Source organism: Paramisgurnus dabryanus, chromosome 3 (genome assembly GCF_030506205.2).
Source record: "Paramisgurnus dabryanus chromosome 3, PD_genome_1.1, whole genome shotgun sequence".
NCBI classification, from domain to species: Eukaryota; Metazoa; Chordata; class Actinopteri; order Cypriniformes; family Cobitidae; genus Paramisgurnus; species Paramisgurnus dabryanus.
The window spans coordinates 25,217,467-25,233,589 of record NC_133339.1 but is presented as its reverse complement, the minus strand read 5'-3'; the positions used below and the strand labels follow the sequence as shown (position 1 = coordinate 25,233,589).

At 39.5% G+C, this 16,123-nt stretch overlaps 1 protein-coding gene across 11 annotated transcripts in view; it reads left to right on the top strand.

Moving 5' to 3' along the window:
* The window catches only part of rbfox1 (RNA binding fox-1 homolog 1), a 273,311-nt gene that overhangs the window by 128,140 nt on the left and 129,048 nt on the right, over window positions 1-16,123 (top strand). The window contains exon 1 of one of the 11 annotated variants that reach the window (XM_073813929.1): window positions 6,123-6,579. The exons of 8 other annotated variants lie outside the window; for them this stretch is intronic. In XM_073813929.1, the coding sequence (XP_073670030.1) occupies window positions 6,481-6,579 (99 nt within the window). In that variant the 5' untranslated portion in view covers window positions 6,123-6,480. Of the gene's footprint in view, window positions 1-6,122; window positions 6,580-6,698; window positions 6,880-16,123 lie in introns of those variants that run through there. 2 more of the 11 variants (XM_073813927.1, XM_073813936.1) reach the window with 2 other exon arrangements.

The following is a 16,123-nucleotide window of genomic DNA, read 5'->3' as shown; positions in this document are numbered from 1 at the left end:
CAAAATAGATCCTTAAGGAACAGTAATGTACCCCAAAAGGTACAACATTGAATTATGTTTATATACCTGTAAAGGTACAAAACGATACCTTAGGGTACCACCCCAGTGAAAAAAGTTACAGTTTTGTACCTTTTGGGTTAAAAATTTTTGTAAAAGATGACTGTTTTGATTATATTATGTATATAACTAGACTGTGTACATATCACATAACATAACCCTTACTTGCCTATATTTTATTACTAGTTTATCCTAAACGTGTGCACAGCAAATAATTTCATTGTCCAAGGTACATGTGTTGTCCATATGACAAAAAAATGCTTTGAAACTATATTAGGGATGTAGGGGTGCGCGGGGCAAAAACTAACGCGGGTTAGTTGTAACACGGACCGTTTACATTGTTGCACAACATTGAGTGTTTTGTATTTCCTGTATTTTTTCATGCTGCCAAAAGACGATCTCCTGCAAATAATTGGAAATGTATAATGTTTTTTTAGAGAGTTATTGATGATCGAGTATTTTGGTGGCATGTAAGTATTCTTTTCATCATATGTAGTTTTTTCGGTTTGTAAGTTGGGTGTGTAAGATATCAATCCAATGCTATGTCATATTAATCCGTGTCTCGTTGACTAAAACATAGCATCGTTTTGAAAAATGTCTGCAGCTCTTAGCAACTTTTTAGCAAATGCTGGGTTATTTTATTGGGTCAAAAAGAGATGAGCCCAGCAGCTGGGTTAGTTTAACCCAGAAAATTGTTATGTTTGACCCAACAATGTGTTAAAACAACCCAGCATAGGTAAAATTACGACCAAAGGGTCTGGGCTCAACCCTTTTTTTACCCGACGCTGGGTTGAAAATAACCCAGCATTTTAAGAGTGTAGTTGATCTAAGTCTTAAGCCTTTAATAACGAGGCATGCTTCAGGTTTACTTGACCATAATTGGGTGTGTTTTTAGTGTAGTTCACACGGGACACGTCCTTGTGTTCAAAAACAGCTGGATGGAGCGCAGCAGACTGGAACAGAATGTAGAGGTCTCAAAACGCATTTTGAAAAGTAACTATTTTTAGCTTGACACATGCTGTCTTAAACCACGCAGTGCTCACGGTTCAAAAGACTTAACCAAAGACAAAAGCCGATGAGTCTATGTGTATGGCTGTAGTGGTGATGCTTTTTCTTTTGAATGCGAACTTTAAAAATTTATGTAAAGTGCTTTGGCGATTAAAGATGATTTAAGGTTGCTGACAGTCTTACACTTAAAGCACAGCATGCTAATGCTTATTAAGTAGCTACCATTGCAAAATATAAATACATAAATAAAAGTATTTTCTTTATCTCCAAAAAAGAAACTGTGACTTCTTGGATAGCTAGTGTCTCATTGTTTCATCTCATAAAACTATTAAAACCTTTTTTTTTAAAGTCATCTACAAAAGGCCACTTAATAGTACCACACATGCAGATTGAATCTCTTTAACATCATTTATCTCACTGCTGGAAAGGTTTTTCATTACTGGTGTGAATCTTTCTTTATGCTGCGTGTCTTTAATAAGATTTTTCTGCGGTTTGCTGGAATCAAGACAGCGTCGAGCTCGGCGGCACGGAAATTTCAGAGCTCTGCACATTAAGCAGTTAATTAATGGACTCCTGTCCGCACGTCTCAGTCGGATCCTTTGGTGGAGGAGGACGCCCGCGCGTCAGCTCTGATGGATCGCGGATCCGTCAGCTCTGAGGCTTTTCCTGTTGGTCGGTGCTGAACCGTTACTGCATGTGACAGCCCCTGGTCCTGTCAGAACGAATCGCCCCCTCCTCACAGGCTCTGCGGCGAGGGAAAGTGACACATTAATAGAAGCTAAAGCACTCTAATGGCAGAGCCCGGTGAAAGCACGGGGAAGCCATCCGCGGCGCTTGCCCTGCTTCATAAAACGTCGCTCCGAATTGTTGTCTGGGCATAAAGAGCGCCTGGCCCCGTCCGCAACCCTTCCCCTGTCCGTGTTTGGGCAAACATCCTTCTCACGCGCGGCTCACTTCGACGTGCCTTTTTTTTATAGCCGTACTGTATATCTGCTACGGACCTTTGGGGTTTCGATTATGAGCTGGAGAACTAATTGGTAGAAAAACACTTCAGCATAACTTGTTATGATTTTAGCACCCACAAACATCTAATTAGCACTCCAGCACCGGCCTCCATCTTTTCTGAGTGTTTGTCTTCTATTTAAAGCCTATTCTGTTTCCATGGTTTTCATATATATAGGAACATCAGAGGATAAAAAGGAAAGAAAATAGAAAAAGAATTAAAGTCCGTGATTATTTTTCCGTGCCTTTCCACAGAGGTGATTAACAGTGAGATGGGATTGTTTTTGTTGCCAATTAAAAAGACAGCAAAGTCTTAATGCATCGAAATGAGCCCAGATCAGCAGCTGCTGTCAAGCCAGAGCCGGGGGTGGACAGCTAGCATCTCTGCGGCTTCTGCTCTAGGTAACCAGCTGTGTGGAGGTGCTAAGGATCGCTTGCTTCGTCCCACCCAGTAATCAATTTGCAGGCCCCTAGCACAGACAGCAGCGGGATAACAAACGACTCGCGTTTCTGTTGCTTCCAGACGCACACTCAAGAGCTAATGAAAGCCAGTCTCAGCTGCCACGCAATCTGCCTGCACTCCTCATTGCCCCTGAAGTCCCCGATGCATTGGGCCCATTGTCTCCGCACCGTCGTATTTGTGCCTGAGCCCCATCTGTTTCCGTAATTACTGTCATGTAAAGCGACTTTTCCAAATTGTGCAATGTGCAAAGTAAAAGAGTGGCAAGGAATCTCTGATTAGCCTCCAGGAGATGATCGTCATTGATGTCGCCGTCCGCATTTGGAAAAGTGTCACATATCGAGGGACAAGGGTTCGAATTCCTATGCAGACTGTGACTGTGCAGAGGTGTCACTCTGGCTCCCGCCACGGAGTCAGCCTGCCGTGGCTCTGGAAAATATATCCCTCCTATCCAGTTTATGGCGTTTTTATTTTCCTATTGGAAATGATTGGAGGACTTCCCTGTGTTTTCCCCCAGCTAGGAGAAACAAACAATACTATTAACGATGAGTCTCACCCATCACAGCCTGAACGTCTGCCTCTCGGACCAGCGAGATAATGGCTGATTTTCCGTACGAAACCCATCACGCTGTGGCTGGGAATGTTAGCCATCATCTTGACTTAGGATTTACATTAACCAAGCCGAGATCGTAATGAAAAATAACACTAACAATGACCAAACCGGCTCGCTGCAATCCACCTCCGTGTGACTTCATCAATCTTCCCTACACGTTCGGCACCTGCTGCAGTCCTGTCAACTTCCTGACACGGGGTGGAGGCAGCCAGTCCTTCCTTATTAGTCTGTCAGCAGCGGTGATGCTCACATCGGGTGCACGGGCTGAAATGGAGCCCGGGCCTGTAGTGCAGCACCCTGCAACTGAAATACACCCAACCTGATCCTAAATGACAATGTGCCAAGCACTGCCACACTTCATTTACTCAGATACTCGGAGGGATCTAAACATGCCAAAAGTTTCGTCACACCTCAAAAATCCACTTTTGTTTGTCGCCAACATCTGAAGGATGTTTTTTATTTGTCACATTTGTCATACATACGTATTCATCTTTTAAACAGTTTGTCATCTTTTTAGTGTTTTGCCCTCTAACAGGGACAACAAGGTGATATTAGTTGTCGCTCCCATCAGAAATGTCAAAAGTACGTGCCGACTCGTTGTTTAGCAAAACACATCTCCATTTTTGTATTTCCGTTGTTGTTGCATGCATATGTGTGTGTGTGTGTGTGTTTGAGAACTGCCGTTGCCATGTCATTAATAATTAAAATAACATAATGGAAACAACCAACCATGTTCCCCTTTTAACAGTAGAGTCAATTTGTCGTGGTGGAAAGCGTTCATCTTTTAAACTGAATTCATGGGAGGGATTTGAAATCTTGTTTGTCCTATCTTACTGATAATGCCACAGCAAAATACTGAGCTTGTATGCTAATTAAGCAACAGAAATGCACAAATGTATTAAGGATTAGCTGCTGACATTTTTGTACACCATAGGTGCAGATGTAAAAGGCCTTTCTCATTAGTGTTGACATGTTCTAACAGTTATTACACATTATTCGTATCTTCTGTCAGTTACTGAAGACGAATAAATGTAAATGAATCTGAGTTTAAGATTAAAGGCTTAACATTATTATGATGATAGATTTTTAGATCCTCACCTTATATGTCCTCTTCCTTATTTGCTGATATTGTATATTTAAATCCATTGTAATCAAATAGGTCCTGCTATTTCAATCCAAAATACATTTTGAAATCAGAGTTGATCCGGTTTACTTTATAACTTAATATTAGGTTTTACTTAGAAAAGTACATCACATGATGTTATTTCCAAATGTTTTGTTTTATTTGTTTGTTTGTTTGTTTCATAAATTCAATTGAATATACAAATAGTATCAGAGGTAGAAATATATATCAAACTCTTATCTAAGTAACCTAAAAACTTCACCAGTCTGTCAGCACGAGAAAGATCAGAGCCATGTCTTGTTTCATTATTAATAAAGTCTCGCTATTTGTAATGCTTTGCATGAATTTGGCATTAGGCTTTTCTCCACAGTGCAAAGGCAAAAAAGCACAAGAGCTTTAAAAACCTTGTTGCCTCCCTTACCCTCTCTGCAACCTCTCTGCCCATCGAAGACAGACCAATAACGCAATGTAAACAAGAAATCCGAGAGCGAAGCATCACTGACAAACAAAAAGATAAACGTGGTTCCTCTCCCTCAATATGCAGCCTCTACTTATTTATTCAGTAAAGCCTAAGACAACAGACAGACTGCAAATAGCACCCGTACCTCATCACATGTCAAAAACACAGTGACATGCAGTAAAATAAACACCACTATCTGTGATGAAACATTGGGAGTATGCTCTTTTATTTTTTATAAGCGAAAAAGATGCGCTGGCTGACAGTCCAGTTAATACTTTGTACTAAGAAGCATCAAGCCGAATCGCAGGGAGAAAAGGCCGAGGATAAGACGCATCTATGGTGGGGTGGGGGTTGAGAAACCGTCTTGCCTTGAGGCTATGTGTGGGGTGGAGAAGCGGAAGAGTAAAATGGAGCAAAGCAGTCTGCTGCCCTCTCCATAATACATGTCTGCCTGCTCAAAAGAAGCCTGTTTTAATTACGGATACTCGTGCAACATTGATTTTTATGAATCTGCTCTTTTAAAGTAACCACAATATGAAATCATGCCCTGGATTTGAAAGCCACCTAAGGTTGTAACACTGAATAAAAAGGAATAAAGATTAAAGAGGGATATGAATAATTCAAATTCTTATTCCTCTACTGTAGACCTCGGTTGGCCCGTCAGCTGAATATCAGTAGCAGGTTTAACAGCTGTTAATGAAGCTACAATAAAGACCTTTCTGCTGATAGAGAGATATGGCATGTGATTATAAGAAAAGCCTTGATGAACAACAAATGCAAACATTTATGTGGGGTTTAATGAATAATTTAGTGCCTTGCATTTGCCTTAGTGCACATAAAAAAAAAATTTGTGACTTGGATAAGCAGATAAGACAGGCTTTCTTGTGTTGCCCATATATGTAGCTTTCCCAATTTATTGACACATTTTTTTGAGCAAGGCTTTCTCTGCACATTTTGTTTTCATTTTATTCGTTGCTATTTATTTGTTTGGGGGTTAACAAATCAAAATAATTAAAATACAATTAATACTATTTTTTGAGCAGTAAGAAACAAGTGCATTTTTATTTGTTTTGAATAAAATGCATAAAACTATTAATTTAAAATGTTCTAAGGAATCAGGCTGGACAGATATTTTAATGCATTACAGTGTGATATGAAATTATTTTAATAGATTACAAATTCGATAGCAATTTGTTAAGTCCTGAGATATGTTCATTTCTGTGCGCACGTTTTATGTGGCGCGCACACAGATCCCATATTAATAAATTATAAGGACAATTCAGTTTCACGCCAAGGGAAAAAAAAATGGAGAGATCCCCACCCCCGTTAAAAATGAATATGTGATTTAGGACTGGCCCCCGCCCCGCATCTCCTTTCCTCCGAGATTCAGATGCAGCTCAATGAAACGGAGTGCGCGCCCGGACTCATCTGACAGCGCGTGCTAAAACACACCAGCGGCGCTCAACTTGACAACTCTTACCTCTTACCCCGTGATCCAGTTTAACTAGAAAACCCGAAACAAAGTCAACAGTCTGTGTTTACAAGGGCTTTACTCAAACTATAACAGCAAAAAACACGCACTTTGCGTTACAAACAGACGCGAGCTCTCCTGGACCATTGCGCGCTCGCGTTCGCTTTGGCAGGTCATCCAGCCACGATTGTGCTTCTCTGAGACATTGTTACCTTGATCGGTCCGGCTAAAGCGGTCTCAGCGACCCCGTAAAACTTGTCGGACGGGACAGCGCGGACGCGACAGCATGCAGCATCCTTTGACGGGCGGGACGTGCGTCGCCCTGCCGAGCGTGGACATGTGCCCGCAGCTCTCATGTGCCTTGACTTTCATGTACTTACAGCAGGTGAGTGAGTCTGTGAACCCGCGGATCCGGCGCGAACACGGTGTGCGTGCGCGCGCGCGTGTGTGTGTGTAGTCGCGTGGGTGTGCTGCCGACTGAAAGTGGAAAGCGGATGCGAGTGGACGGTGTGGTAAGAGAGGGATTTTGTCGTGCGTCTGCGATCGTGCATCCTTGGTGTATCGTTCAAGTTTGTGCGTTCTTTGCTATGTCATCTCTTTTCGAATAAGCCTTCAGAGTAGCCTGTATTAATCCACGCAGATTGTCTAAAAGAGTGCGAGCTGTTCTTTTCACTTCTCGTGACAGGTAAACCACTCATTTCGTGTGCTTTTGCTGTGTGATAAATAATTCTGCTGACTCGTTTAACTTTGCTACACGATATCCTCGTGCGCTCAGCATATTGTGTCTGCATGTTCGCGTTGAGCGTGTGCTGTGTCTGCTTTATGTGTTTTGCTTGTGCTTTTTTATTTTACATGTACGGGTTTTTATGCTCTGGTGTATTATTTACACCTATCACACATCCAGATAAAATTTACAATTAACCTGCCTTATACAAAAAAAAGAAAAGTTTGTAATAAAGACTCTGCACCCTTGGGCATCCTTCCATCCCCTGATTATCTGTTAGACTTAATTGTCATCAGTGCCTTTTCCAAACAGTGAATCAGCTCCTTGAGTGATGACAATTCAAGGGGATTTATCAAATCAAAAGTTAATCTATGGTATTGATCAGTCATCAGGTCTTATGTGGCAGTGCATGTCTCTCTGAAGACTCGACGTGAGCGAGATCAGTGATCTCATTTAACTTTCATCTGTCGCACAGAGCCACCATTAACCTTCAGTGACACCTCTAACCTTTGTCTTATCCAATAGAAATTGCATTCCATGTCAGCTTAATTGCAAATACATTTGAGTGATAAATATTTTTTTCCTAACAAAGAGTCAGCTTTCATTTGTCTAATGAAGGCAGAATAAGTCAATCATGCATTTCCAAACGATATTGTACATTTATTTAGCATGAGGATTTAAAAATCGTTATTAATATTATTATAATTATTATTTTGAATGCACTCTCTGTTTTATTATAATATATATATATATTATAATATCACATTGTTTGCACAGCAAAAACCTTTCTCTCACTGGCTGGGCATGTGTCCCATTACTATTATGACAGAGGTCAATATATTGTTTGTTTTTCCCAATTGTGTGCCTCCGCAAGCATTTCTGCTTTTTCGTGTGTGCGTTCACGTGTTTGAGTGAGCTGAAAATCTGGGTCTTTGAGACTATTTATAGCTAAGACGCAAGACATTTTGAATACATCTCACGACTGCCGGGGTCTCATTCAGATTGAAGCAATTGTTTTCCTGTACATGTGTCACGTGTCCATAGCATGCAGAATGTATATAAGAATAGCTTACATTTCATTGCGTATCACTAGTGGTGTCAGGCCTGTTTTGTTAGTATGTATCAAAAATCTTCATGTTCATTGGCGGAACAATTTTCATTAATGTAAATGAATGACTCATTTTATTACACTGTCTCTTAGAGACAAATGACAGCAGAGTAATTGAATTATTTGCTTCTATTAAAAGTCACAGCATACAGTAGACATATACATCATGCCTGTGTAAATGCACATTTTTACCAACACATTTTAGCAAAGCTATACGTTTGCATTCACCCACAGGACTGGGATGCTTTAAGCAGCAGTTTAAGCAGCTGACAGTTAGACCTTTCTTGACCCTTTAGAGCCGGGGGCGTCCCGCGCCCTCTCCTAACTCCTCACTGCCGCGGGACCCCGGTCTGACCCGGAGTGGGCGGTGTGGGAGGTGTGGTCGCCCGGTCTTTACTGCTAAAATCAATCCTCGGCCCAAAGTCACATGGCTCTGGCTCTCTTTCAGCAAATTTTTACAGCCCCATCTTTCTCATCTCTCACTCCCTTCATTGCTCCCACTCTTTCTCTCTCTCCACCGCTCCCATCTGTGCTGACTGCGCGTAACTGCTTCTCTCTCTCCTTCCTTTCCATTACATCTGCTCAGTGCTGTTAATTTATTTAAGTACCCAGCGCAGCCGTACGGCATCACGCCTCCTGGACACTTTTGCTTCTTACCGTTTCTGTCTCAAAAGGCTCATTTATCAAAGTAATAAAAATAAAAACCATGGTATAGACTGGGTGACGTCCTGTACTGTAGCAGTGTGTTTTTGTTTTGCAAGATGCAGATTTTGTGTCTTGTTTATGCATTTATATTTAAATCAGCGTTTTTTAGCACAGTTTAGTTTTTCACTCTACAGCTTTTTCTGTATTTGGGTAGTTTTCATAAATTTGACACCTCCGCCTGTTAAAAATTGTTTTATTATGTATGGAGCATTATCATCTCCGTAATCTGGATTGCATTAAATATTTGTACTTGAAGAAAAAATTGACACACTGAAAAGCGCAAGAAGGTGGTTAAAACAAAACAGAAAAATAAAATGTTCATTCGTTTCAGGACATAAGATACCTACTGTACACTTCCACTTATGGAGTCATAAAGAAATTGTTTATTTACCTCTTTTATGAATCTTCTGGCCTTATTTTTATTCTTGTGAAAATACAATAACACTTATTATTTGCAATTTTATTGTTAAAATGTATTTTATTTCTATTCCCAAGCTGCCATGACTTCTTAAAGTGATGAATGCCATACTTTAAAAGTAGCTGAAGTGTCAAAAATAATTTTTGAGTGACAGGTCAGGTTTAAGAGATTACCTGCCCTCTTAAATTACTAGTAAAGACATTCACATAGAAAAAATATGCGGAGAATGAAATGTACGTGTCCAAACAGAGACAGTGAATCTGACACTTATCCTTCATTTGAAATCCGCCCACCATAGATTGTTTTTGTTCTCAGTGCCATCTGATCTCCTAAATCAACATGCATTAAAAGATCTCCACAAAGTTTAATTTGTATTGTGGCATGGCATTGAAATCCATATCCCTGGCTCTTTTGTATAATGCTTCATTTATTCTATCCCGCTCCCATCTCGCAGCTCTCGGCGAGTCGCTGAAATGAGAGATTGGTCGTGTCATCGGGTCCTGATGAGTTTTCAAACCCTTCAGTAAGCATTGACAGGCAGGTAAAGGCCAGGGCTATTGCGCTTGTCATGGGCCGTGACTCTAAATGATCACATCCTTTTGTCTGGCTGTGTTTGCATGCTCTTAGTGGAAGTTGGTTATTGCTTGAATGCAAACAAGAGAGTAGTGAATGTCCTAGGTCATGTGTGCGTGTTGTGCGCCGGTGCATGGCCCTCTGGGAGAGGGAGATAGAGAGGAAGAATGAGAGAGAGAGAGAGCGAGAGAGAGAGAGAGAGAGAGAGAGAGAGAGAGAGAGAGAGAGAGAGAGAGAGAGAGAGAGGAAAAGGAGAGAGGCGATGTGCGTATGGAAATTGGGGCGGAGACCATCTGCCGGGCCTTGCTGGGCACATGTGTTCCTGTTTGTGTGTTTGTGTGTAGAAGAGTGATTAGTCTCTCACATTCATAATAATGTCTGTTTACTATTGCAGCTGTTGCACAATTTAGCAATCGTCTCCCTGACCCTTTTTTTGGGTGTCTGCATTGCAAAGGCACCCTGTGTTCGCTGAGCATTTCACAGTTCATTTAAAGCATCTATAGTGGCTGCTTCAGATCTGAAGAATTGTTGCATTTGATACAGAATTTATTAAGTGCGTTTTTAATAAGTGCATTATTAATAAGCAACACTTTTGATAATTGCTTGAATACATTGTTTGCATACATTTATGTAATAATATGATTGTGTAAAATTGTTTCAGTTCTACTGTATGCAGGATAATAATGGAGATTAGGTGATGTGTTTGATTCCAAGGGAACACACGTAGTGATGATAAAATGTATAGCTTGAATGCACCATAAATCACTTTGGATAAAAGTGTCTGCCAAATGCATAAATGTAAATATAAATATTATCTAGCAATGTTGGTATAAGCTAATTAATATTCATGAGCTGAGTATAGTCAGCAGAGCCATAAAGTGGTATCAATCTTCCCCCTGCAAACACCCTCTGCCCCTGCTGTCTGTGGACAAATCAAAGGCGATTTTTACAATATGCGTCCACCTATACGACTACAGACAGAAAGACGCAAAAGACACAGATGAAAAAGACTCCGGAAAACAGACTAACGATAGACCGAGCCGGGATGTGCCCGCATCCATGTTTGTCTTCTGGCTGCCTAAAAGTAATTATCCAGCTGCTGTGCGGCCGAGCCCGAACCATGTTTTATGAGCTTCAGTGTTTAACACATCCAAATGAACAAATGTCATCTCCCGTCGTGCTGGTTAACTCCATCCAGCAGGGCCTTCACTCAGCTGTGACAGGCCTTGCTTAATGCGAGCGCTCCCTGCTTATGGTCAGTCAGCAGAGAGACCAGCGGCCGATGCAGGGAGGAGTTGGCATGTTGAGGGCCCGCTGTAGATTACAGCCACTGTAATTGCTCTGAAATGGAACTGCATCCAGCCAGCAGGCAGCTCATTAGAAACAAACCCCAACATATCAAGTGAACCTCGGGGAGCCGTGCAAAAAAAGCAAAGAAAAGCTGGGAGAAAACTGCCTTACCAGTCTTTACATCTACCGGCTGCATAGTTTCAAAATCGACTAGTCAGTAGGTTGACTGAGCATCTAATCGACTTAATGGGGATTGCTTGGAAAGCATTGTTTTCTTTTTATAATATAACAGAAAGTAGGGGCAGGACATATCAAAACAACATGATCTCACGGAAAGCCGTGTTATAGTCACGAAAAATTTGATTCATTTATTCGTCTCCATGCAACTAAATTCAGCTTTTTTCGTGCCTTTTGCACGCATGTCTTTTTCGTGTCACCCGCACAACTTTTAATAAATAGTTTTTCATGGCCCTGGCACGACTTTCTTTTTCGTGTCATTTTATGTTTTTTTTCTTTTTTTTTTCTATTTTTAAATCATTGTCACTTGGTGTTGGTTTTAGATTTGGGGTTTGGGTTAGGATGTACTTTTATGTATTGGTTTCTTCATGTTTCTCTTTCGCTTTTAAAACTATTCTCGCCCAGAGTTGGGGTTTGGGTTATGTCTAAAAATGTAACAGAAAGTGATTCTAACCACAACCCCAAGCGACAATGGTAAGAAAATAGGAAAAAACTATGAGAAAACTACATAAAATAAAGCAAAAAAGGAAGTCGTGCAATGGACACCAAAAAGTATTTATAGAAATTTGTGCGGGTGACACGAAAAAGACATTCGTGGTCAAGGCACGAAAAAAAGCTGAATTTAGTGCCATGGACACAAATAAATTAATACAATTTTGTGTGACTACAGTATAACACAAATTTCCGTGAGATCAGTCTGTATCAAAAGCTCATCAAATCTTTAAAAAATGTAATAATATTTAATCACTAACTATTCGTACTTGTTATTGCTTGTCAGATGTAGGTATGAAATGACAGGTGTTTCTGGTACCTGTCCATTTTGGGAAATTGATGTCATTACAGGTTATTTTTTACAGTTAGTACGCCTAATGCTAACACATTTTACAAAAATAATACTAATACGTGAAAAGTAGTATGAATATAACAGTATGATTACAAACCTACAAAGTATTATTGTCAGTAAATATCACTAATGTACATCTAAGAAAATTTTTCATAATTCTTTTGTTTTTAATTTACTGTAAAGCTGCAATATGTGGAAATTATGTGACAGAGTTGTAGGGACCGTGCTTTATTAATTTGTGAAATATTAATTGATCAAATATTAAAATAATTAAAATATATTGGTATATTGTACCAAGTATATTGGGTGTCCGCCATTTTGTCGTGCTTTCCGCAACCTCATTCCTTACATTTTTACACTACTTTTTATCCACAATGCTTTCTGATTTTAAGGATATGTTCGATGTACACTCCCTCACTCACTATTTCCCATGATACAACGCAAGACGAATTTGTGACTGGAATCAGCTGAAGGATACTGACAGCAAACACCATGAATGTATGTTAATAGTTCTGTATTTTTAAAACGCTCACTCAATTTCCTCCACTTCTCCCACATGTATTGGACTCAAATGTCATTCGTTATATATTGTAGGTAAAAGTGAAGGAGGGAACGGTTGTTTGAATGTTTCAAACACAGCATAGGACTTTTTTTATGCTGGAGGTGAGAGTGGGAGGGGCAACATTAATGTAAATCAATATTTAATCAGATGCACGAATGGTGAAAATAACAATATCGTAGTGAAGCATCCTCAATATCAGTATTTAGCTCCAGCCCTTTTCCTTTAACCATTTACGGCACTGTCAGCCTGGAAAAGTGCAGCCGGACACATGCCTGTAAATGGACAACGGGGTCGGTGTGTTAATTGTGTGCCGGAGAGACTCTCCTGAGGAATGTTGTCAGTGAAGAGTTCTCCATTCATTCTCTCACTCGCACGTCTGCCTGACTGTATGCTGAAGCCGCGGGCTCGCGTCAGGCTCCTTGGGCCCCTCCCTGGCTCAGGGCATGAAGACAGACTGTTCTGCTCATGCAGTAATTAGGGAGGGAGCCATCGCTCCTCTGCAGTGCCTGCCTAAACTCAAGCACGCTGCACCGGCCTCCAGCTGAGCTGAGATCTCCCAGTGTTTTGATCTCGCCCGCTTTTCTTTTCATTTTGCTGATCTCACGCATGCACTTTGCCGAGCCTGTCAGAAAGCCGAATATAAAGGGAATCTGTTTTTAGTCTGAGCCAGAATTCACACATATTGGGGAGGCATTAGTTAAATCATGAATTAAAATGATTAACCCATATTTTATTATTAACCCAACTGAAAATAATTTAACAAAGGGACATTTTTTTATTAAAAGTAAGATACTAGTTATTGTCAATCTAAAATTATAAATAATACTTTTTATTTAGGATATGAGTTTGAATATATTAACCTGGTTATTTTACTTAATAAACTGTTACAGATTTGAATTGTAAATTGAGTAAATATTTTTTTTTCATTCTTCAATCTGTCTCTTTACATTCTTCAAAATGTGTGCCATAGAAGAACATTTTCTGTCTTTAACATCTGAACCACCTTTCTGTTTTACAAAAGGTTCTTAAGGTGAAAAAAGGTTCTTCAACTTATAAAAATGTATGAAAGACATGTTTCTTTAAAGAACCTTTGACTAAATGGTTCTCTGAGGAACCAAAAATGTTTCTTCTATACAATCGCTGTGAAGAGTTTTTTAAGCACCTTTATTTTTAAGAGTGTAGAGATGCATCGAAATATAAAAACTGTGCTGCTCTTGTGATCCACGTGAGATGTGCACAATGTCGTCAATGCAGTTATAAATCTACTGTGGAATCTTTTCTCCAGCATTCTCTCTCTGCCTTTTTTCCATTTATCTTATTATTTCTTACTATTTGTCCCTTTAGTGCTTTCTGACTTGATTTGTTCAGCCAGCAACCCTGAGCATGCAGCCTGTGTATAGACGTATATTTGAAGTTATATAAAACTGAATGATGGGTGATGTTATCAGGGCACCGCTTGCTTTTTCCTTCTGTTCTCTGGATTCATCACTTGTGCATCCAAAGTCACAAAGACCAAAGTTTTATAGCAGTTCAGTTCACTTGGCGGTCATCTTGTTAACACCCCCAGACAGCTATGTTCTGTATACATTACATTTACATCCAATGCGACTTTACGAGCTATACATTTTTTATTTCCGTAGTTAAGTGTGTTTTCCCCAAGTCAATAGACATAGCTCCTATTAGGTATATACATAAATGGGAAAACACCAGAATTTCCAAGTAGACCAAAGTATTTTTTAGGATTACATTACAGTAATGTTTATCAGCAGTGGAATCATCAGTGTTGCTGCTTTAGCTCAAATCAACTCCCTGCTGGTAGATTGATGATAGATGGCACCATCTGCTCCAAACAAAGCATCTTTACCCATGGCTATTCAAAATAGCATTATATTCTTGTGATGGAATAGAAATGTATGCAAGTAGCATTTATATAAGATTGCATTATAATAGATGTTAAAGGGATAGTTCACCCTTTCTGTCATCATTTAATCTTCTCTTGTTGTTCTAAACATGTTTTGAGTTTCTTTTTTCTGTTAAATACTAAAGAAGATATTTTGATAAATGATGGTAAGCACACTGTTGACAGTGCCCATTGACTTCCATAGTATTTGTTTTTCCTACTATGGAAGTACCATCCACTGTGTGCATAAAATACCTTTTTTGTATTAAACAGAAAAATAATATAACACAGGTTTAGAACAACATGTGGGAGAGTAAATTATGATTTTTTTTTCTCATGATAGATCACGGTGAATTACTCTGGGTTTGTCTTTTCTTTTACTGCCATCGTCCAATCAGAATTGTCATGCGATTATTTTCGTGCAACTCCAGAGTATTTAGTCACAAAACATTTTGATTGGCTGGAAAATACTTCAAAATATTTCATGAGTTTAAAAAAACAATTATTTACGGATAACTGCCATAGCCATGAATCGGAATGTTAATGGATGGCTTTCTGCAGGTACTGTAGGTCTAAATAAATATTTCATTAATAATGTGCTGATAAGGTTGGTTTAAAGCGACCTCTTGCATACGTACATTTCTTGTTTGGATTTCATTTAATAAACCAGGGTCATGTGAGACACTCGAAGCACGTGATGTGCTTTATTTGAGGTGACAGGAGCAAGTGCAGAAGTTAATGTAAATGAAATGGATGGGGAGGAAAAGATAGTGTGTGGATATTAGTAATTTGAGCAGGTAGGTTGTGACATGGCAGCTTGGATTAATTAATGCCCCGGTTGAGGGGAGGGAGAAGTCAGGAAAGCAAGCCCAGGCGAAACTATTTCTCCAGGTTAGTTCACGCAAAATTAAAAATCTTTCATTATTTAACGTCTTTGTGAAGTCCAATATTAAATGTGTTTTGAGTTTGTAACACCACAAAAAAATGTGTTCAAATTCGAATGATTAAAAAAATGCCAAATATATCAAATAAGTTATCAAAATCTTGGAAAAACAGGAACGTTTTACTGCTCTTAAAGGCTCTTAAAGCTCTTATTGCTACAACCTGAATTAATGCTCGTGATTGTGTTAGGGGCAAGGTCATCCGAGGTGGCATAATTGAAACACTGTTTTGGGATTTCCTAAAAAATCCTGAACTCAGAAATGGTGGAAAACAATCTAACACTGCAATTCATTACTACATAGTTTAGTCTTTGTGGCGTGTTTCAGCAATACCTTTCTAGCATTTATAATGTGTTTAGAAACAATTTACAGGTACTTTAAATTGTTGTTTGTTTAACCGACTTCTGTTGAACACAAAAGGTGAATATTTGTTGTGCTTTCGTAGCACACACGAGCAGCTTGCTTGCCTTAAACCATTTTTGTATATAAATGCATTTTTCATTACTGTGTTTCATCACTAACATGGCTACTCGAAAAATTATCTAAACAAATCTGTCAATTATTTACATTTCTGTTTCTTTAATGATGATATAGCCCAGATTACATCCAAATATGACAGTGAATTTT